The 22175-nt window shown below is 34.8% G+C and overlaps 1 protein-coding gene across 1 annotated transcript in view; it reads right to left on the minus strand.

Moving 5' to 3' along the window:
• Positions 1–22175, minus strand: part of ptpn9a (protein tyrosine phosphatase non-receptor type 9a) — a 33203-nt gene that overhangs the window by 8228 nt on the left and 2800 nt on the right. Inside the window, exons 2-12 of the mRNA XM_087311530.1 lie at positions 13336–13479; positions 12032–12121; positions 10444–10568; positions 10204–10309; positions 8095–8205; positions 4718–5034; positions 4398–4485; positions 3899–3968; positions 3740–3818; positions 1006–1156; positions 562–769 (exon numbers count right to left, since the gene is read on the minus strand). Of these exons, the coding sequence (XP_087167656.1) occupies positions 562–769; positions 1006–1156; positions 3740–3818; positions 3899–3968; positions 4398–4485; positions 4718–5034; positions 8095–8205; positions 10204–10309; positions 10444–10568; positions 12032–12121; positions 13336–13479 (1489 nt within the window). The remainder of the gene's footprint in view (positions 1–561; positions 770–1005; positions 1157–3739; positions 3819–3898; positions 3969–4397; positions 4486–4717; positions 5035–8094; positions 8206–10203; positions 10310–10443; positions 10569–12031; positions 12122–13335; positions 13480–22175) is intronic.

The following is a 22175-nucleotide window of genomic DNA, read 5'->3' on the forward strand; positions in this document are numbered from 1 at the left end:
TTGCAATTTATTGAGAACCAAACTGTTTGGCTCTTATTTTTTTTGTAAATAATGCTGATTAGCAGAGTTTAAACAAGGTAAACAAAAAATTTTAGTTCCTACTGAATTTCAAGTTTTGTAGAAATATTTGGAAGAATGTTGGAATCCAACGGTTTTAGTTTATACTGAGTTTCACTGTATCAAAAAATACGTTACTGCAGTGTTTTGTAAAAATATCAGTAACAAGACAGTTCTGGTTTAAAACTAATTTCTAAATATCCTATTTAATATAAATAATTGAACGTTTATAACCTCAAACTAATTTAATTCTTAAGACTTTTTCATACATACAATGGAAATCAATGGCAGTGAAAACTGTTTGGTTACCAAAAGCCTTAAAAATGCCTTATTTAATATAAATCAAACAAGACATTTTGCTGAATTTAAAAAGCAAACAGTTTTGATTTACAACATTCTTTGAAACATCACCAGTCATACAGCTTAAGTAAATGATGGCAGCTTTCATGTCCAGCGAGACTGTTCTTTTAAAATGCCTCTTTAATATGGAGTTTTACTACTGACCGGTCCTGCCGATGCCAGCGCTGCAGTGGACCACCATTGGCGGGCCGAGTGGATGCCCTCTCCACTGTGTGCCAAACGCCTGGACGGCCCACTGCTGCTGGTGCTTCACGGCCCCCAGGAAGTCGATCAGAGACACTGCGGAGGACGGGACCCCATAATCAGGCCAGCTGAGGAACTGGAAATGAGTCACCTGTCTCTGCTCAAACGTCTGAGAGATAAAAAACAACAAGAGAATCAGCTCTATATGTATGAACACTATAATCAGTTTAATGTTTTTAATGTTTGAAGCGTGCCCGCCATTATTTTATAAGTAATTATGGGCCACATAAAAAATAACCTGGTTCATATTGAATGCTAATTTCTGACTGGCTGTTCAATAAACAGCTACATGCATTGAAATAATAATAAACGTGGTCCAAAACGATACTGAAATTAGAAATGTACCTCAGTGTTGTGCAGCTCCAGTGTGGTCTGGTTGTAATGTGCGTGGTTGTCCACTCTGTGATTGACCACAGCGATGTATCCGTACACCTCCTGACCGCCCTCCTCTTGAGGCCAGTACTGTCCACACTTCCTGCGGCCCCCTTCATCCGTCCTGCACACACACACAAACACTTCGATATTAAGACCCATTAATCTTCATCATGCATCACCATTTACATCCCTGTGGAGTTTGCATGTTCTCTCTGTGTTGGTGTGGGTTTCCTCCGGGTGGTCCGGTTTCCCCCACAGTCCAAAGACATGCGCTATAAATGAATTAGATGATGTGTCTGAATGCGGCTGGAAGGGCCTCCGCTGCGTACAACATATGCTGGAATAGTTGGCGGTTCATTCTGCGGTGGCGACCCCTGATAAAAAAAGGGACCCTCCAAACTTGGTCCTGGAGGGCCGGTGTCCTGCATATTTTAGTTCCAATCCAATTAAAGGTTCAGGACACCCTGGAGAACTTTTTTTTTATATATTAACAGATGTGTGTGTGTTGAGCATCAGTTAAGACAATGTTAGCACCTGTCAGCTTTAATTGTGGGGAAAACTGGATAATTTTGAGCTTTTGTCAGCTCATTTCAGCTTCCGGGTTTAAAATGATTTTTGGGGCGGATCAAAATCGGCGACGTAGCGAAGTACCACAAGTGCAATGATGACGCGTCGATTTCTCTAATTATTCAAAGCGGAGTTTCCTTATCCTATGAGAAGAGCCGGCTGCTTAATTATTCATAAGAGCATGACAGCACGCGCTTTCCGAAGGCTAGGCAGACGCTGACCTGCCAGACCAGTGCCAAACTCAAGCTGTGAGACACGGACCCACGGCACGCAGTAGCCGTTTATGAAGGCTCGTATGTGTTTGTTTCCATGATCCACGGGGTTTGTTGCATTTTTTTTTCCCCGTGATCCTGTCAGGGCCCATCGTACAGCAAAGCTGTGTGTAATGCAGTTATTTTTGTCGGGAGAGCAGCACGAGAATTGGAAAATGGCGGATGTAGTCTTGTATCAGGAGTTCATTCACATTCAGACACATCGCCGTGCTGCTGTGTTTGCCGAAATCCTCCAGATTACCAGCAGGACTAATGGTTAAAATAGACAGGTCAGGAGACCTGCTGCACTGAGTCTGCATTTAGATCTATGATTCAGACCCGGGAATTGAGGGAGAGTCCTCATTTATAGTGTTTATATGAACACGATTATCTTTATAATGATATAAATTGTGGTTGTCTGTATATGAAATTACGAATAACAAATGTAGCAGGGCATTAAATTACTGTTCATTTCTTTGCATTTTAACTTTGTAAACTATAAACTCATGCGTCTCCTCACGGTTTGTCTCAGTTTGTGAGCTAACTGACATCAACAGTTGTTCGCTCCCCTTCTCCCCTGCTAGCCACGCCCACTCCTGCCCTATGCTCGCGGAGCTCCACGCCCATTAATCATGCATCTTTTGAAAAAATTCTGAAGTACACTTTAACCGAAAGTGGGGGGTGCCATGGCCCTTTTAACACACCTGAACCAGCTAATCAAGCTCTTTCTAGGTATACAAAAACTTCCAGGCATGTGTGCTGAAGGAAGTTAGAGCTAAACTATGCAGGACAACGGCCCTCCAGGACAGACTTTGGGCACCCCTTGACTAAGCTGAAGGCAAATGAATGAATGAATAAATGATCACAAGTGGACTACATTAATACAGGGGTAAATTGGGTTCAATACGTTTTGAGGTGGTCCACATTAACCTTTATTTATAAAAAATTGTAAAAAGTGAGGACAAAAGAAGCGGCGGCACGGTGGCGCAGTGGGTAGCACAATCGTCTCACAGCAAGAAGGTCGCTGGTTTAAGCTGGGTCAGTCGGCGTTTCTGTGTGGAGTTTGCATGTTCTCCCCATGTCCGTGTGGGTTTCCTCCGGGTGCTCCGGTTCCCCCCACAATCCAAACACATGCGCTATAGGTGAATTGAATAAGCTAAATTGGCAGTAGTGTATGTGTGTGAATGAGTGTGTATGGATGTTTCCCAGTGATGGGTTGCAGCTGGAAGGGCATCCACTGCAAAAAACATGTGCTGGATAAGCTGGCGGTTCATTCGGTTCTGTGGGGACCTCTGATTAATAAAGGGACTAAGCTGAAAAGAAAATGAACGAATGACAAAAGAAGCTTCTCAAATCGTCAGAGAGCAAACAAACAGCCACAAAAAAACAGCTGCTCTCCTCCTCCTGACCCAACAAGTGCTCATTATGGGATGTGTTGTGAGCAAGCGGAAGAGGTCAAACATGGATTCGCTCAAAATATTTTAGACAAAGTGTATTTTTCATAGTAAAAAACTCATTTTAATGACATTTTTGAACAGGATCCAGAAAAAAAAAACTCCCCACAAGGATACAAAGTTGCATTAAATGTTCCCAAAATGCTACAATGAGAACTTCTGATAAAGAATTTCTTGAGTCTGTGGCACTGAAACGTTTAGTATCAAGCAGATGTGTATTCGGGATTATAGTTGTGTGTTATATTTTGCATTCTGGCTGCATGGGATTTATGGGAACCATTGCATTAGACTACTGAATAGCGGTTGGCCAGTAAACCTCGTTCTGTATAAGTGGGCATTTTTTGGCCAGAATAAGTGGCAATTTGGACTAAACTTAGACGCGGTAATAAAAAGTCATGCAGGCTACAAATCATTTCCTCTATGATGTCGTACCTTGTTGTCATGACAATGACGAGCACATTTTGTTCCCAAACCATTCTCCAGAAATCTCCATAGGTTTTCTCCAAAGGACCTGTTGAGAAACGACATTAGCCTGTTAGTTTTTAGTGCAAGTAAACAATTTAAACTGTAAAACTGTGGATTATTTTTTACCCTGAGTCCCAATATATGCGTTTTTCTGCTTGTATCCATCCATGAAGCTGGCGTTTATGTAGTCTGATCTCTACAGGACGAAAACAAAACATCACTGTTCAATTGGGTTATGCATTACCACTGATAAGTCTGAGGTCAGTGAGGGGTTTTTTATTTAAAAGAAATTAATACTTTCATTCAGCATGGATGCATTTATTTACTAATACTGTCAGTAAATCTACTTAATCTAAATCATTAAAACAAAAAGTTTTTTACTACCGTTTTGAACACCAATAATGAAAAGAAATCTTAATTGATTTCTAAAGGATTGCATGACACTGAAATTAGGAGTAATGATGTTGACGGGAATAAATAACATTTCATAATTGAAGATTGTTAATTTAACTGAAATATTTTTGTTCACAAAGTTTTCGTTTTTGCTGGATTCATTGATAAATACCTCTAAAAAAACCTTACTGACCCAAACATTTGCACAGCAGTGTGAATGACAAGCACTAACCTCATTTCTCCTGGCTTTAAGTCGCACCCGAGTCTGATCCAGACACAGAACGTCACCATAGCGATTGCGCTCCTGGTTGTGAGCAGCCCTGTAAAATTTCAACAACAGCGTGAAATCAAAATCGACCATCTAGTGATAATAAAAAAGCGACACGGCTAAATAGATGAAGGTAGGGCTGGGGTAGATGATTACTACTAATTAATAAAGTTATAGCAAATAATAACCTTAATTATACCTATTTATGGCCTTTTGTAAAGCTGCTTTGAAACAATAATAATTGTGAAAAGCGCTATACAAATAAACTTGAAGTGAATACTTACAGTGCGCAGGTGAACGTTCCCGGCGGCTGCTCTCGCCGGAGCTCCTCGTACTCCAGGTAGATCCCGCTGCGCTGAGCCCGGTTCAGGTGAGCCATGAGTTCAGCCAGACTCATGGCTTCAGCTCCTGGAGTGTGTATGGACGTGTTCTCCAGCGGGATCCCAACAAGCTCATCCACAGGATCCACACGTCCGTTCTGCTCTGACAGCAGCTGCAGGTTCCAGTTGTGGACATCCAGAGGCAAACAGCCGCCAAGGTGTTCAGGTAAACAATCTCTGGGCAGATGCTGTCGCAGGTCGGCCATCTTCACCATTTGAACCTGAAAAGAAGATCATGAAGTAAAACTCACACAAAATGACACTAGAGCCAGAAAAGTGGGGCGAACAGGTGTAAAAGTAGGCCGTACCAGTCATGAATCCCCACCAGCTTAACAAGAGTGGTCTACCAGGCTAACCAAGATATAACAGGCAAACACCAGCTGGTTAAAGGGTTGTTACTATATTGTTTTTGCCTGATTTTGTTTTGGATGACACCTATTGACGTTAAGTAAGCTGCTTTTGGCGATTAGAACTACTGTTGAATATGGGGAAATGACTAGGAATAACAAACAGTAGTGAACGATCAAACTATGAGCTGTGATGATAATAGATATACAGTTGAAGACAAAATGATTAGCCCTCTAGTGATTTTTTCCCACAAATGATGTTTAACAGAGCAAGGAATGTTTCACAGTATTTCCTATAATATTTTTTTCTTCTGAAGAAAGTCTCATTTGTTTTATTTCAGCTAAAATAAAAGCAGTTTCTAATTTTTAAAAATCATTTTAAGGTCAAGATTATTAGCCTGTCATCATGGCAAAGATAAAATAAATTATGAGTTATTAAAACTATTATGTTTAAAATGTGTTAAAAATATCATCTCTCCGTTGAGCAGAAATTGGGGAAAAATATTAAGGAGGGCTAATAATTCTGACTTCAACTGTATATGCAAATAATATAATAAGACAATACCATTTTGAAACATTTACAAGCATAACAAGCAGTTTTTACAGCTAAAAATCAAACGAAAGGTAAACTGAATGGAAATATTGAGCCAATAATTTTCCCTGCTCCTACAATAAAGAATAAGGTCAAAACACACTGCAAAAAAATCCAATGAATCTAAACTTAAACCCTACAACTTGTTACATCTAAACACATAGGCTGTTTCTCAATATGCGATCTTCAGCTATCTTACATCCTTGTGTTCACGTGTGACGTCATCATCAGCTGCCAAAGTTCAGTTCCAATACTCAAGACCACATGAACAGAGGACGCGTGAAGGTTCCGGATGTGTTCTTAATGTAGAAGACGCACTGATGCAGACTTGAGCACCGAACTCGCTCTAGAAGCCCCAAAAGTCATTGCGACTGAAGGTGGGAAGCACTGCGTTTTATGTAGGTTTATTATTAAAGTTCAGAGATATCACTTATTTATCTCAGGAGTTTCCCTAAATGAAACGGTGAAAGTAAACATTACCATGTACATCTTAATAAAGGTATATACACATTAAGTGTGTTTATTTTATTTGTATTGTGCAACGTATATTTATAAAGACTTTATGTATAGTATATATCGTGAAACGGGGGAAAACAATAACTCATTGAATGAATGCTGTAATGTTTAAATCCTTTTCCATAAAAAACGTGTGAAGCCATCAGGAAGAACCAGGGAAGAACGCAGCATCTCATTTCTCACAGGATGCGTTCTCTGTCCTCGCAATCTCCCGAGTTCGTTCTTCTGAGGTCACCTAGCAAGATCGTTTTCACAAGAACGCAAGTCCATTCCGTTCTTGGAATTGAGAAACAGCCATAGTTTTTTTTATTTTTTTAACTTTATTTTTTTTTTGTTTATTACTGAAAATCTTTTTAAAAAAATAAACAAATCGTTTGTGTAACAAATTCTCAATATTTTATAGTCGACATCTATCCAAGATCAAAAAAACTTAATTTTGTAAACACTTCAGAATCAGCTTTTTCTCCTCAGTGTTTGAATCAGTCGGTATAAAGATTCAGCCTTTCTTAACACCTGCTTTTCTGAAATCCTGCTCTGCTCTGATTGAGAAGATGTTCTTATTCTGCTCTGACTGGTCAGACGGTCCTACTTGGCTCTGATACTGTAGGTCAGATCATGCCTTGTAATTAACTGGTCAGCCACTTACAGTGCATTTCAGAATTTAAACAACCGTTACCATATCTAAATTAGTGATGAGAAGTTCGGATCATTTTACTGACCTTTGATTCTCGTTCAGTGAAATTAAGAAATCTCCCAAATTAACCATATTTTGGTAATACTAAGATGCATGTAGATTCTTCCATTTTAATCAATCTTCAATTTAATAAGTATATACATTACCTAACACAATTCTTGTCGCCTATCCAAGTTTTACGAACAACAAATAATAATTTGACTTCTAGTTGATCATTTGGTATCAAAAGTGGCTTATGTGAAAGGAAAGGCCTCTAGATTGATTATGCTTATTTTACCAAAATAAAATATGATCATGCCTTGATTTTTAATGATTTAATTAGGACAATAAGGTCTGACTTTGCTTAAACAAAAGTCACTTAACAGTAATAATGTCCAGTTTAGAATATAAAGTCAAGAATAAATATTGTGTATGACTCCCATGAGCTTAAAGGACTGCATCCATACATCTCTGCAATGACTCAAATCACTGATTAATAAAGTCATCTGGAATGGCAAAGAAAGCGTTCTTGCAGGACTCCCAGAGTTCATCAAGATTCTTTGAATTCATCTTCAATGCCTCCTTTCTTCATCTTTCCCCAGACATGCTCAATAATGTTTATATCAGGTGACTGGGCTGGCCAATCATTGACCTTCTTTGCTTTCAGGAACTTTGATGTGGAGGCTGAAATACGATAAGGAACAATATCCTGCTGAAGAATTTGCCCTCTCCTGTGATTTGTAATTTAATGGGCAGCACAAATGTCTTGATACCTCAAGCTGTTGATGCTGCTGTCCACTCTCCAGATCTCTCACACACCCCTATACTGAATGTAGCCCCATGATTTTTCCTTCACCAAACTTGACTGATTTCTGTGAGAATCTTGGGTCCATAGAGTTTACAATAGGTCTTCTGCAAGATTTGTGATGATCAGGATGCAGTTCAACAAATAATTCATCAGAATAATCTACCCTTTGCCGCTTTTCCAAATGATCAACTAGAAGTCAAGTTATTATTTGTTGCTCTTACAATTGTGATAGACGATAAGGCTGAATTGGGAAATCCTTTAATCCATGATTAAAATCAGAGGACATGAATATTATCTATACCTTGGCACAGTAAATTATAAGTACAGATGTGTGTTTGTACAAACCCGTTCTCTGAGTTTCTCCTTCAGTAACAGACTCAGTAAGTTATACGGGACCCTGAACCACACAGGAGCTCCGACGATGAGCACTTTCTTCAGCCGCGCAGGAAACGCACCCTGAAACAAAAGCAGAAACTCCTCTGATTTATTCTGAAACACAACAAGATCACTGGAGCATCTTCAAGACACTTCGTAACAGGAGTGTGCAATACTTATCGTTTTGGAGTGCGTCACTCACTTAGCAAAAGCAAACAAACAAACAAAAACATGTCTTTAGAGCAATGACTCTACGATGAAGCCTATTAGCCTTTTAGACTATAATTCAAGTTATGAAAGCAAAAAAAAGCTTATATATTCACCATATATATGACATAGTTGAGTGATATCACAAAAACAAGAGTGTCGTTTTCCTGAATATTAGCTTGCGATCATTTCAAGAAACAAGTATAAGGCATTAGCCGGTTTTAAAAATAAATCTTTAAAATAAAACACGAATCTAAAATGCAAATTAAGAGGATTTACATCTGGTTTTAGAGTGGCTGACTGTAGTATTGGTAACCTAGCAACCAGCAGTAAACAAGGCAAGCATAATGGATTCACATGGGTGTAAAGTTTAAAACATCAGTTTTTTCGTCAAATGTGTTTACATATCACATTAAACTCTCCGTTGCACAAGTCCAAGACCACCTCAAGCGGAGTCGTTGTTTGGTTGTTGTAAATTAAGGATTTTGTTTTTGAACCTTTCCGTTTCAATCACTCGTTTCTAATTCGTAGGCCCACACAGAATCTACATGCATAAAAATATGCATATTTCCGCAGATTTTTCAGCCCATCGTTTAGCCTTGTTTATTTATTTAATGGGACTAAAGTTGTTCATTCAGTTTGTCTATGAATTTTAGTAATATTGACAAACATGCAAATGTTTATATTATTTATTTTCACTACAGTTTGTAAAGTACTATTTTCTGTGTTTTAGTAAACATATTATGAGAATAATATATATATCAGGGGTTCTCAACTGCCTTGGCCATGGGACCCACATTTTTACATGGTCATCAAGCCGTGACCCAAATTTTTAGGAACTATAATATAAATTTAGGATTTATAATTAATTTGCATTTATTTGTTGACATACACAAGTAGTGACAGATAAATCATAAGAAAATTACCAATAATTACAAATAAACAGTATTTTATTGCTGTCATAACAAAATGTATCAAATTATAGAAATGTTACAAAGTAAAAACGACAAATATTGTAAACAGTGGTTAGGGTAAGGAAAGGTTCAGTTACCATGAACTAAACTGAACTGTTAATTAAACATATTGTTGTCTGGTTTCTAAATGTCGTTTTAGTTTAGAAGGTTTCATGCTCTCTTGTGGGAGCACCTCACTACATATGGCACACTAAGGCTTAAAGTCTTTTGTCAATATATGTAAATCCATACTTTACATTGTGCATATTTATTGCTATAATTAAATGAAATTTCACATGTCAAACGGTAGGGTTGTCGCGCTCGCATTTCAAAATAAAAGTCCGGTATAAGCAAAATAAATTAAAAATTAAACTTTTTTTTTTTTTTTGACCACACACAGTGGGTCGCGACCCACCAGTTGAGAAACACCGATATATATTATATGACAAACTTGCTTCGTTTGCCAAGTGGATCTAATTGGATTTGAATTATAAACCTTAAATAATAAAAGTTTCAAAGTTTATTTTTCGATTCTGTCTGACCCTGCTCATGCAATGGAAACCAGCTATTTAGAAAGCATTTTAGACTAAATAAATGTAATAAATTCTAAAAACAGGACATTTGTGCAGTGTTTCGTTCCATATATAAATCTGTTATTATTAAAATCGCGAGAACTGATGATTCAATGATCTGTTCATAAGCCACTTGTTTTGTTTCAAAATGAATCAACCATTTAAAACAATTCTTTTGAATGAACGAGTCAACAAATCAATCCCTCAGACAAGACACGGTCGCCACCTACTGGTGGTTTCAGTGTTTGTTTTTGACTAACGACAGGCCTAAACCAGCACAAAAAACACACCCAGTAAAATCTCCATTAATTAAATAATGTCTCAGAATTCTTTACACAGAAACTCACCTTGAGCAAATTAAGGATCTTTTTGCTGAGGTCCAGCTCAAAGTTAGTGTAGTTGGATCCAGCCATGTCATAGATGAAGACTAGTCCATTTCTCTGAGTCTCAAAGCTAAAGAAACAACATTTATTTTGACCAGAAATCTAATCACAAAACTCTAAACTTCTTCACAGTCACGTCTGATCAATTTTATGGGACATTTTCGAGGTATTTAACTGAATTGAACTGAAATTTAAATGCTCTACCTTTCCACAGCTCGGTCCAGCAGGTAAAAAAGGGCCTGAAGAACCACATGGTTTCCGGTTTTGCTGGGATGGTGCAGTTTAGCCGTATAGAGGGCGATGGAGGCTCCTGACGGGTCCCGGACACCCTGATATCAGAAAACATCGCAATATGTCAGTAACGAGGAGCCATTCATATTCGTAAAGTCACTCAGCTCTTTGGAATATTAGAATAATGCATATTCTTTACTGAATAAAGCTACATTTACATTCTAAATGCAACATTCTGCAAATTATAAATTAAAATTAAATTTAAAAATTTAAATATTCAATAAAATTCAAAAATATAATTACAAAAACATTATGATAAAATTGTTTATGCATGCATAAACAAATGAATAAAAATAAATGGTCTTTGAATGATCTCACAAATAAATGCAGTAGTTGTATATTTCTTAATCCAACAAATTCTGCAAATCTGAAATAAAATAAATATAATAATAATAATGCAAGATATATTTTTATATATAAATAGTAAATACATTAAAATAAATTCTAAAACAATGTGAATATGCATACATAAATGGATATAATATAATATATATATATTATGAATAATATATTATAATTAATATTAAATAAAAACTTCACGGATAAGTTTGTTGATCAAGTACGAGTAAGGTGCAGTTCTAGAGGTGTCCACAGAGGGGCAGAAAAAGTCTTCACTGAACATCAATGAGTCACTGAACCATCAGCTCAGAAACATTATATTTACATCTGCCATCCAGGAAGACACTAAATCTGCTTTATTTGCTCTCAGCTGCCCCATTTCCGTATGTGTGAGCACACGCTTCACATCTATTAAATATTTACGCCAATAACGAACAGCAATACTCTGATGACTCATGAGATGTGCGTCTCTCTCTGGGTTATAAATACAGACGGATAGAAGAGGAGACGGGAAGATGAGGAGGATCGATGAACATATTGGATAAAACCACCGCCTTCACTTTAGCTGACAGACCTCAAATATTTAATTTCATTTATATGAATTTAAATGAAGTAAATTGGCTAGTAAATGCATATCTATCTATCTATCTATCTATCTATCTATCTATCTATCTATCTATCTATCTATCTATCTATCTATCTATCTATCTATCTATCTATCTGTCTGTCTGTCTGTCTATCCATCCATCCATCCATCCATCCATCTATATGCATACCAAAAAATATTTCAATTCACTATCTAAAAAATAAGTGTCAAAACAAAGCAATTTGAAAGCAATATTAGTCAAATGCAGCTGAAATATTCACTCTATGAATAATGCAGTGATAGGAGTTCTAATAACTGAACTGAAAGTTGAAGTGAAACCTGCATCATTGACTCCGCAGCCGAAATTAAAGTGAGCGCAGCACTTTTTACATGATTAGTGACGCTTACAATGAACTCGACAATGTGCACAAACAGAAATGACAATCAATATTATTGGAAAACACACTCCTGTTTTTGTTTTTTTCATGCATTCTTTTGCTGTTCATGTGTTATACAGTAAACGCAACATGTGGTAAACATATGTTTTGGACTATTAATAAACAATAATAAACTCACCAACACAGTGAACTTTCCGCTCAGCAGCTCTGAGCGAAGTGGCTCTTTGTGTGGTTGCAGTTTGACGATGCCTTCCCTAAGACGAGTCTCCTGGAGAAACACACACACACACGCTGACATCAGGAGGTTTATTTTATGATCATGAGCAGCTGAACATTCATTAAGCTGCATTAAATCACTACTATTGTCTAGTATTGTTATTAAATTGTTTGTTTTTCTGACCAGGGTTACTACCAAACCAATATAAAAAAAATAAATAAATAAAAAATAAAAAAATAAAAAATATATATATAAAGCTTTTAAAATAAATTAAACTATATAGATGCATTTAAATAATAAATAAACTATTAAATAAATAAGCTAATAAATAAATAAAAATATACAGCTTTTCAAATAAAACTAAATGAATGAGTTAAATAAATAATTGAATAATAAATAAACTAATGAACTAATAAAAATATACATCTTTTAAAATAAATGTAACTATATAATGTATTAAATAAATAATTAAATAAAAATATACAGCTTTTAAAATAAATTTGAATGAGTTTAAATAAATAAATAAATTAATAAATGTCGGCGCCAATAGCCTAGTGATTAAGTGCACCAACATATAACACCGTGGTGCTCACAGTGACCAGAGTTCGATTCCCAGCTCGAGGTCCTTTGCCGACCCTACCCCTCTCTATGCTCCCAATACTTTCCTGTCTGCAACCTCTACTGTCCCTTCCAAATAAAGGTGAAAAAAACCATAAAAAATAATTATAAAAAAATTAATAAATTAATAAACAAAATAATAAACTAATAAAAATATACAGCTTTTAAAATAAATTAAACTATATAGATGTGTTTAAATAAATAAATAAAACTATGCAGCTGTTAAAATAAATAAACTTTACATACGTGTTTAAATAAACATACAAATAAATAAATAGTAATAACAAAACTCCAAAGCAAAATAATAAAAAAGAAAATAAATGATAAATAACAAAATAAGCATTTATTTAAAAAAACTTTTAATTATAATAATAACTTGTAAAAATAATAATAACTTATCATGTCCTGGAAATGTATTAGCCGAAAAGATACATGCATTTAAAATAATACACTGTATTTTATTAAAATAAAATTGAAGTAAAATTAAATTAAAATAAAATAAACAAAGAAAAATTAAAGGAATAAAAACAAAAACAAAAATAAAAATAAAGGAATAAAAAATAAACTTAAAAAAAATTAATAAAATAATGAATTCAATTAAAATATTGTCTTTTCCTTTTGACCAGAACATCAATCCAGAATCTCACCCTGTAACTGTGGAAAAGCTCGATTGCTCGTAGGACATCAAACTTGCGTGCCATCAGAAACTTCACGGCCACGTCCCAGGACAGCGGAGACACACCATGCTGAGACGTCCATTTGTTGATCTCCTCCAAAAACTGCTTTGTGGCCTGAAAAACAAAAAAAAAATAACAGCTTTTAATTGAAATCTCAGATCTATTTAACTATTTAGGTCAGTCGTTTTTTTTACCCTCGTTTAAACCAACAGCTGCTACAAAAAAAAAACCTGAAGCAGAGATGCGTGTACGTTTACATGAGATTTACAGTCAAAACTCAGTGTTCTCGGTCATTTCCTGACAAACATAAACATCACATACAAACAAAACCATAAGTGGCGAAGCAGGAGAAAACTGAAGGATGCTTGAATTTGAAAGAGAAGAAGAGTCGCTATGAGGTGTGTGATATTTATCCTCTACATAGGGCTTGGACAATGAAACTGAAACACCTGGTTTTAGGTAGGGCTTCCTTTTGCGGCCAATACAGCATCAGTTGGTCTTGAGAATGAAAGATAAGTGTCCTATACAGTGGCCAGAGGGACTTTGAGCCATTCTTCTTGCAGAACAGTAGAAAAAGTCCTGACTCGCTCCTTCAACCAAAGTGGCTCACTAATATTTGGATCTGGTGACTGTGCAGGCCATGGGAGATGTTCAACTTCACTTTCATGTTTCTCAAACCACTCTTGTCAGCAGTCTTGCTGAGTGAATTGGTGCATTACCATCCTGATACAATTGGTTAGTCCTCCAGAATGGTTCGGTAGTCCTTGGCAGTGAGCCAGCACCCATCTAGCATAAGTAATGCACATAGGGAATGCCATGATATTGTGACCCAAACCAACACTGATCCACCCTCATTTTCTGTGGCCAAGCAACAGTCTGGGTGTTACACTTCATTAGGGCTTGCTGTCTTGATCACAGATATTATTCTGCTAATTCAACCTTCACACTCTGCTATTATTAGTGGAATGTACAATCAATGAATATTGGCACCAGGTTGAACAAATTTGTCCATTAAACCTATTGGCCAGTGTTTCAGTTTCATAGTCCAACCCCTGTAAATATGAAACAGTTCCGAAAAATGATGAAACTGGCAACTCAATGGCACGGGTTTATGATGCATTTTGAAAATTAATAAACTAAAATGATAAAATGAGAATTAAATACCATATCAAGAAATTTTTTTTGCAATATATAAATTCGCAACAGTTCAGAAAAAATACGCAACTGGCAACTCATTTTCAAGTGTTTTTCCAAAGCATTCTGAAAAATAATGAACTAAAATAATAAATAGAAAATAAAAACAATATAAATAAATGTGCTTATATACAAATACGCAACAGTTCAGAAAAATGACGTAACTAGCCACTCAGTTACATGCGTTTACGAAGCATTTTGAAAAAAAAAATGAAATAGTAAATGAAAATAAACTACAATATAAATAAATATACAATAAATAAATATGCAACAGTTTAGAAAAATGACACAACTGGCAACCCATTTTCATGTGTTTCCAAAGCATTCTGAAAAATAATGAACTGAAATAATAAAATGAGAATAAAATACCATATAAAGAAATATGCAATATATAAATTCGCAACAGTTCAGAAAAATACGCAACTGGCAACTCCATTGCATGCGTTTAAGAAGCATTTAAAAAAAAAAAACACTAAAATAGTAAATGAAAATAAAATACAATATAAAAAAATATACAATAAATAAATATGCAACAGTTCAAAAAAATTACGCAACTGGCAACCCATTTTCAAGTGTTTTTCCAAAGCATTCAGAAAAATCAAGAACTAAAATAATAAATATAAAATAAAAACAATATAAATAAATGTGCTTGTATACAAATGCGCAACAGTTCAGAAAAATGACGCAACTGGCAACTCATTGGCATGCATTTTCGATGATTTTGAAAAATAACAAAACTAAAATAATAAAAGAAAGCAAAATACAACATAAATAAATATGCAATATTTAAATACGCAACAGCTCAGAAAAAATATGCAAATGGCAACTCATTTTTATGTTTTTCAAACCATTCTGAAAAATGAAAAATACTAAAATAATAAATCAAAATAAAAAACAATATTACAACTGTTCAGAAAAATAATGGAACTGGCAACCCATTTTCATGCGCTTTTTCAATGCATTTTGAAAATTAAATAACTAAAATATTAAATACAAATAATATACTATATATGCAACTGAAAACTTCACTGCTATTGGTGAAACATTTCTCAACTTTTCTGAACAAGCGTTTGTCTGAAGAATGGATCGGAATATAGACTAATGCCATCAGCGATAGACTACTCTTCTTAAATGTTTACAAATGCAGCTACCACAAACATTTAACCTGAAAGCCAAATACAATACAAATAAATAAGCTGTGTTTCTTTCCAGAGGCTCCAGTCCACCCACTTGCACAACACTGTATCCTTAAAAGGAGAGATAAGCAGCACATCCAGGAAGAAAACCCAGAATTCAGCTCACTTTACCCTGAGACCAACTGTAGAGTTTTATCTCCAGACTGCTCATCATAGAACTCAACATATGGAGGGTGTGGGATTCTCCTCATATTTGTGAATATGTTAATAAATAATAATCCAAATATAAACATATTATGATTTTGATACAAAACTGTATTTTTTTTGTTGGATTTTTATTCATCAAGTACTGTCTAGTACTGAATAATAATTAATATTACGATTATTATTAATATTATTACTACAACACACATTACAATTTCATGGTTAGTTTTAGTAGTTTTTTTACATAATAATTTTAAATTCAAAAATAGAATTAAAATAGAAATAAATTTAATATATTTTAAATAAGAATATTTTGTAAGCTTTATAGGAAAAAAAACAACATTTTTTATTATGTGTTTTTAAAAGAATCTTTTAAAAAATTACACATAAAAACAAAGAAGAATTTACGTCTGAACCGACAACAAACCAAACATATTACAATAAGACAATTTTAGGGCGGCACAAGATTAATATTTTTTAAAATATTTTTTTCAAATATGCCTTGCTTAAAAAATAAATAAGTAAATAAATAATAATTATAATAATAATTACAATAAATAAATACTATCATTAACTGTAATAACCTTACTGGTTTTACTGTTACTAAAATAACATTTTTCTTAAAAAATATGTAAATAAATAACAATGATAATAATAATAATAATAAATATTATTATTATTAATTGTAATAACATAATAGTATTACTATTATTAAAACACCAATTTTCAATAAAATAAGTAAATAAATAATTATAATGATAATAATAAAACATACATATTAATATTAAATGTAATAACATTTTTATTTTATTATTAAAATAATATTTTTTCTTAAGTAAATAAATAATATGATAATAATAAATATTAATAATAATAATAATAATAATTGTAATAAATTATTGTTATTTTATTATTTTAAAAAATATCTATAAAAATAAGTAAATAAATAATGACAATAATAATAATAACAATAATAAATAATAATTATATATTGTAAAAACATCATTTTTATTTTTTATTAAAATAACAATTTTCTATAAAAAAGTAAATAAATAATAATGACAATAATAATATTAATAATAATAACAAATATTAATATAACATCTAATCGTAACAAAAATATTATTCCTACTATTACATGTAATAACATTTATTATTATATTATTATTAATAAGGATGCTCTGATTGATCTGTGCTTGCCAATCTGGCACATCTCAGGTGTTCGTTTATGAGTTTACAAGCAGAGGAAGATGCACATGTGCTCCCCTATACTTAGCCTACAGCAGTCACAACACATGAGGAGGTAAATGATGCATGGGTGTGCCAGCAACTGATGCGCTCCCTTCACAACAGCTAAAATATATACAGATGGAATAATAGGGTAAATGAAACTTAAAAAGTTAATATAACTTAATCTTATTGCAATAAACCAGGGGTGTCAAACTCAATTCCTGAAGGGCCGAAGCCCTGCACAGTTTAGTTCCAACCCTGCTCCAACACACTTACCTGTAGCTTTCAAACAAGCCTGAAGGACTCAATTAGTTTGATCAGGTGTGTTTAATTAGGGTTGGAACTGAACTCTGCAGAGCTGCGGCCCTTTTGCAACTGAGTTTGACACCTGTGCAATAAACGGTAGTTTATAGGCCTATGGCTTTTAGTAAAAACGTAATGGATTTACAGGTGTGCATTTGTACTTCTTATGGATCAAATCTGTACAACAAACTTTTTCTTGATTGAGACATGTTGAATTCTTTTTCTGTTTCTAAATTTCATTTTTTTTTTTCCTCCTCAATTTTTATATTTGTGTTATATTATTTTCTGTAAAGCTGCTTCTGAGCAAGACGTGTTTAAGGGATTACATGCAGTATCCTTAATGTACTGTCTTAGGTAAGGCAAGATCTCCACTTAAGTATCATACTTTGAGGAAAAATGTGCTTAATATATTATAAATCTGTAAGCTTTAGAATCGGTACTCAATATCGGCCAATAGCCTTAAAGAAATAATACTTTGTATCGGCTGCAAAAATCCTAATTTGGAGCATTATTAACAACAACTATAATAATTTACATTAGGAGCAGCATTTTTAGAATTGATTTCTAACAAAAGTTGATAAAGAAATACATTTTCCCATTATATTGACTTTATTTATTTACTTTCAAAAATACATTCTCTCTGTTTCTACATTCCCAGTGCGTGTTTCTCCAGTGGAAATGCTTTTAGCAGCTCATCTCCCACAGGACCCACATCTATTTACTCTCTGACATTCATCCAGCAGCCCCGATAAACCCATCTGCGAGACCCCAGAGCCCCATTCACTCGCTCAGCCGTGATTCCTGTGCATTTACACAGCGATAAGACCCTCGCTGAACCAATGAATGAATGAATGAAGGAATGAACGGACGACTGGGGCTTTATTTAAATGAGTCTCCACGGCAGGATGAAGGACACAGAGAAGCCTTGTTAAAGAAACCAACAGACCAACACTTCACTACACAACAGCTTTCAGAGGCTTTACGACTCATTTGAGCACAAACAAAACTAGTCAAATGTTTGCAAAACATTGGTGCGCATCGCAGCACTTAAAGCCAAACACACATTCCTCATGCTATAAATAACATGCAAGACTTATATAACGCCATTTCCTGTGTAGTTTTTATAGCTTTATGTGTTTAGCACAAAACCGTATCTAAATATTACAGGCGTTTCGCAGCTCAAAGTGTTACGATTAAAGGTGTTTCTGAGCTTTTCATGTTCAGATTAAAGGAATATTTCAATATTTTTATTCACTCAGAAAATACTTTTGCTGCTTGTTCAAGCTACTTATTTAATACGAGTTGAACCGACATTTAATTATTAAGTTTTGTTTGGGGCAACTTAATTGTTTTATGCTCAATCTACTTAAATTTGTAAAAACAATTCAGCTAACTTAATTGATTTGTGTTGGGACATCATGAAGGAATTGTGTGGAACCAAGCATTTTTACAGCGTTGTTTACTTGGCCTCAAATGTAGACTGTAAAAAATTCTGGCTTCCACACAATTTTTTCACATTGCCTCAACACAAATAGACTAACTTAGTGCAATCGTTTTTTAAAATTAAGTGGATTGAACATAAAACATGTTTCCCTAAAAAACACTTTAAATTGTGTTGTCTCATTCATTAATTAAGCTTTCTTCAGCTTAGTCCTTTTATTCACAGCGGAATGAACCTCCAACTTGTCCAGCATATGTTTTACATAGTGGATGCCCTTCCAGCTGCAACCCAGTACTGGGAAACACCTTTACACTTTCACATTCACACACACACACACACACACACACACATACAGTACGGCCAATTTTGTTCATTTAATTCACCTATAGCGCATGTCTTGTGAATATAGTGTGTGTGTTTGAATCAAAAATAAAATAACATAATTTTACTTACTTACTGGCCTGTATTTATAAATACATATAAAACATTAAGCAACAAGCGGATATAATAAAGTGTAAATAAATACTACATGCATTACATTTTAAATGACATCCAATAATTCTTAAGATGTTTTGGTATCTAAACTGCAGTTGCAGCGAATGCCATTTTGGTTTGTTGTTTTCTGCAATTCATGGTAAAAATGTGTGACAGTCTCTATTTATTGCTCAGAATTGTTGCTTTTTTTAACCAGCACTCGTTCTAATGTGAAAGGGAAACTTCCTGGAAGACGACAACATAACGAAACTGTTTTTTCAGCAAAAGTGATCTTCTGAAAGTTTAAATAATTGGAAAGTGATGTCAAGACACTAAACGTCAATAGAATGAATACAAATTAATATGTGAAAATTAAAAAAAAAACATGCTTGTAAAAAAAAAAAAAAAAAAAAGGTAGGTTATTTTTCATGTTACATGCACCCATACACTGTAAAAATGCTGTTTCAACACAATAAATTTTTTGTGTTGGGAGAACTTGAAGAAATTAAATTAACTTATTCGTTTTGTATAGACTTGGAATGGTGGACTTGAACAGACTTTAGATTTGTCCTGGTCATTAATGCTGATGATTATTCTGATGTTGAATTATTGTGTTTGGGACATATGCTTGCAATCTGTAATTTCCTCCTTAAAATCTGTCACTGACGTGATTTTCGTGAATACAGAAGACTGGGTGGGTATTTTTGCATTTTGGCGGGTTTTGGATACTTTTTAACCTGGAATCAGTCAGCTACATCTGGCAACTGTGCGTGCGCTTTCGGTTTCATTTTCACTGCTAAGAGCAATTCACTTCCTGCGCGGCTCCCAAACGATCACTCTGTGCCATAAACTGAATGTTATTTAAAACTTTATTAGCTGTTATTCACAGCCTATGCAGGTTCTGTTCTCTAAAGTAGACTTCATTCAGAGGCGAGCGCCCACCCTCCCTGTGGTAACAGCTGACGGTCAGCTCACGTCACGTGTGATTTTGCGGTCGCAAATACATTACATGAAGACAGAAATTTTTACAGACATTTTTGAGGTGAATTATATCTTATAAATACAGCATGTGACTCTTTCAACATCATTTGGAGGTGTCCACATTGCTGAACAACGTATTTAAAACAATGTGAAAACTTGTGCAGCCACCATTGCTTCTCTCCTGAACTTAAAAATATGATTGACAGAATCGTAAAAATGCTGGATTAAGATCGTATAGGGGGTCCAATCGAGATTGCGATCTTTTTACTATTAATTGCGCAGCTCTAGTTCACAGTCATATTGGAGTGCTATAAACACAATAAAGGGCTGATCACACCGAACGCCCATTTACGTTCCAAAAACGCAAGGCGCACCACACTGCCTTTTTGTTGACAAGAAATAAAGGAGCATGGTGCGCATTTTTATGTAGCTAGGCAACGACTGAATCAGCGGAGTATTTTTCGAGAGTGCTGTTAATATTAATAAAACTTTAATATCTAGTAATATTGTGATGTTCAAGATTTGTGAGGTCATACAGCTACGGATAACTCAGAACAGCAACCACAAGTCTCTCCGCCATCTTCAAAAGTCTCTCTTGTTGTCTTGACAACATAACCCCTGTAAGCCCCTTAACGGAAACCCCGCCTCTGCTTTCATTTGATTGGAGAATCAAAGTTGAGTTGACTTTTTTCAACTTTGAGTGCACAGCCACAGGGGAGAAAATGTAAGGCGCAGCAGGCGGTTAAAACGCGAGGCGCGCAGGGCGCCTAAGTAGCATGCAAAATGCTTGTGGCCGTTAGCAAACCAAGTAAGCAAAACCCAGTAAATTTGAGGCCCACCACAACGTGACGTAGGAGTGCGGTTTTCCCCACCAGCAAATTGATCAACAGACACCATATTTCTTTAATAACATGTACACACGTGCACAGAACATTTCTTTGAAAATAAACTGAGATTAAAATGTTACAACTCTCTGTGAGTTTTATTAGTTCGAAACTTTTTTAAAACAGAGCATGTTTGTAATAAATACAGTAAAATCAATATATAATTCTTAACCGCTATATTCACCACGGCAGCATGGTGTCAGTAAACACCAATATAAGTGTGTGTGTGTGTGTGTGTGTACTGCAAACAGCATTTGTGTGAGACTCATCATTTCAGAAAGGCTTGAATAAACAAGCTTCAATATATCAAATAAACTTGGTATTTTTGACTAATGAGCTATATTTCAGCTTCATCTGTGTCTGTCGGTATCACTGACTGATGTCTATCTCACAACGCTGTAGAAGCAGACACACACGTGGGAACGGTGGGCAGAGAGAAGCAGCTCGTTTGCATTTAAAGCCACTGAATACAGCTACAATGTATTCAGACACCAAAATGGGCAGAATCTGGAGGCTATAATAAGTTATCTGATGGGTGTTTTGAGCTGAAACTTTAAAGACACATTCTGGAGACACCAAAGGATTATTTTACATCTTGTAATAGGGGTAAAAGAGGTGCCTTTTAAATAAGTACTTTAAATAAACAGCAAAAGCCTTTTTTGAGTGTAGAAAAACGACAAAAATTAAAAGTACTATATAATACAAGTATTATATAAAAGATTACTGAAGGACAACAAAACAGAATTTTAGCCACTTAAAAAAAATATACGCATAATTATAATTGTCAATTCATAGCTGTACAGACCCTCCGCAGCATTCTACAAATGTTCTACTAAAACAAACTTTGCATACATACAGACAACATTCGCACAGATGCATTAAAAAGACTCATAATCTGAACGCAACTGCATTACTTACATTTTATGTGAAAAAAAACAGGCATTCTCAGACCTCCATAACAGT

This window comes from Danio rerio, chromosome 25, assembly GCF_052040795.2.
Source record: "Danio rerio strain M-AB ecotype USA chromosome 25, GRCz13ab, whole genome shotgun sequence".
NCBI classification, from domain to species: domain Eukaryota; kingdom Metazoa; phylum Chordata; class Actinopteri; order Cypriniformes; family Danionidae; genus Danio; species Danio rerio.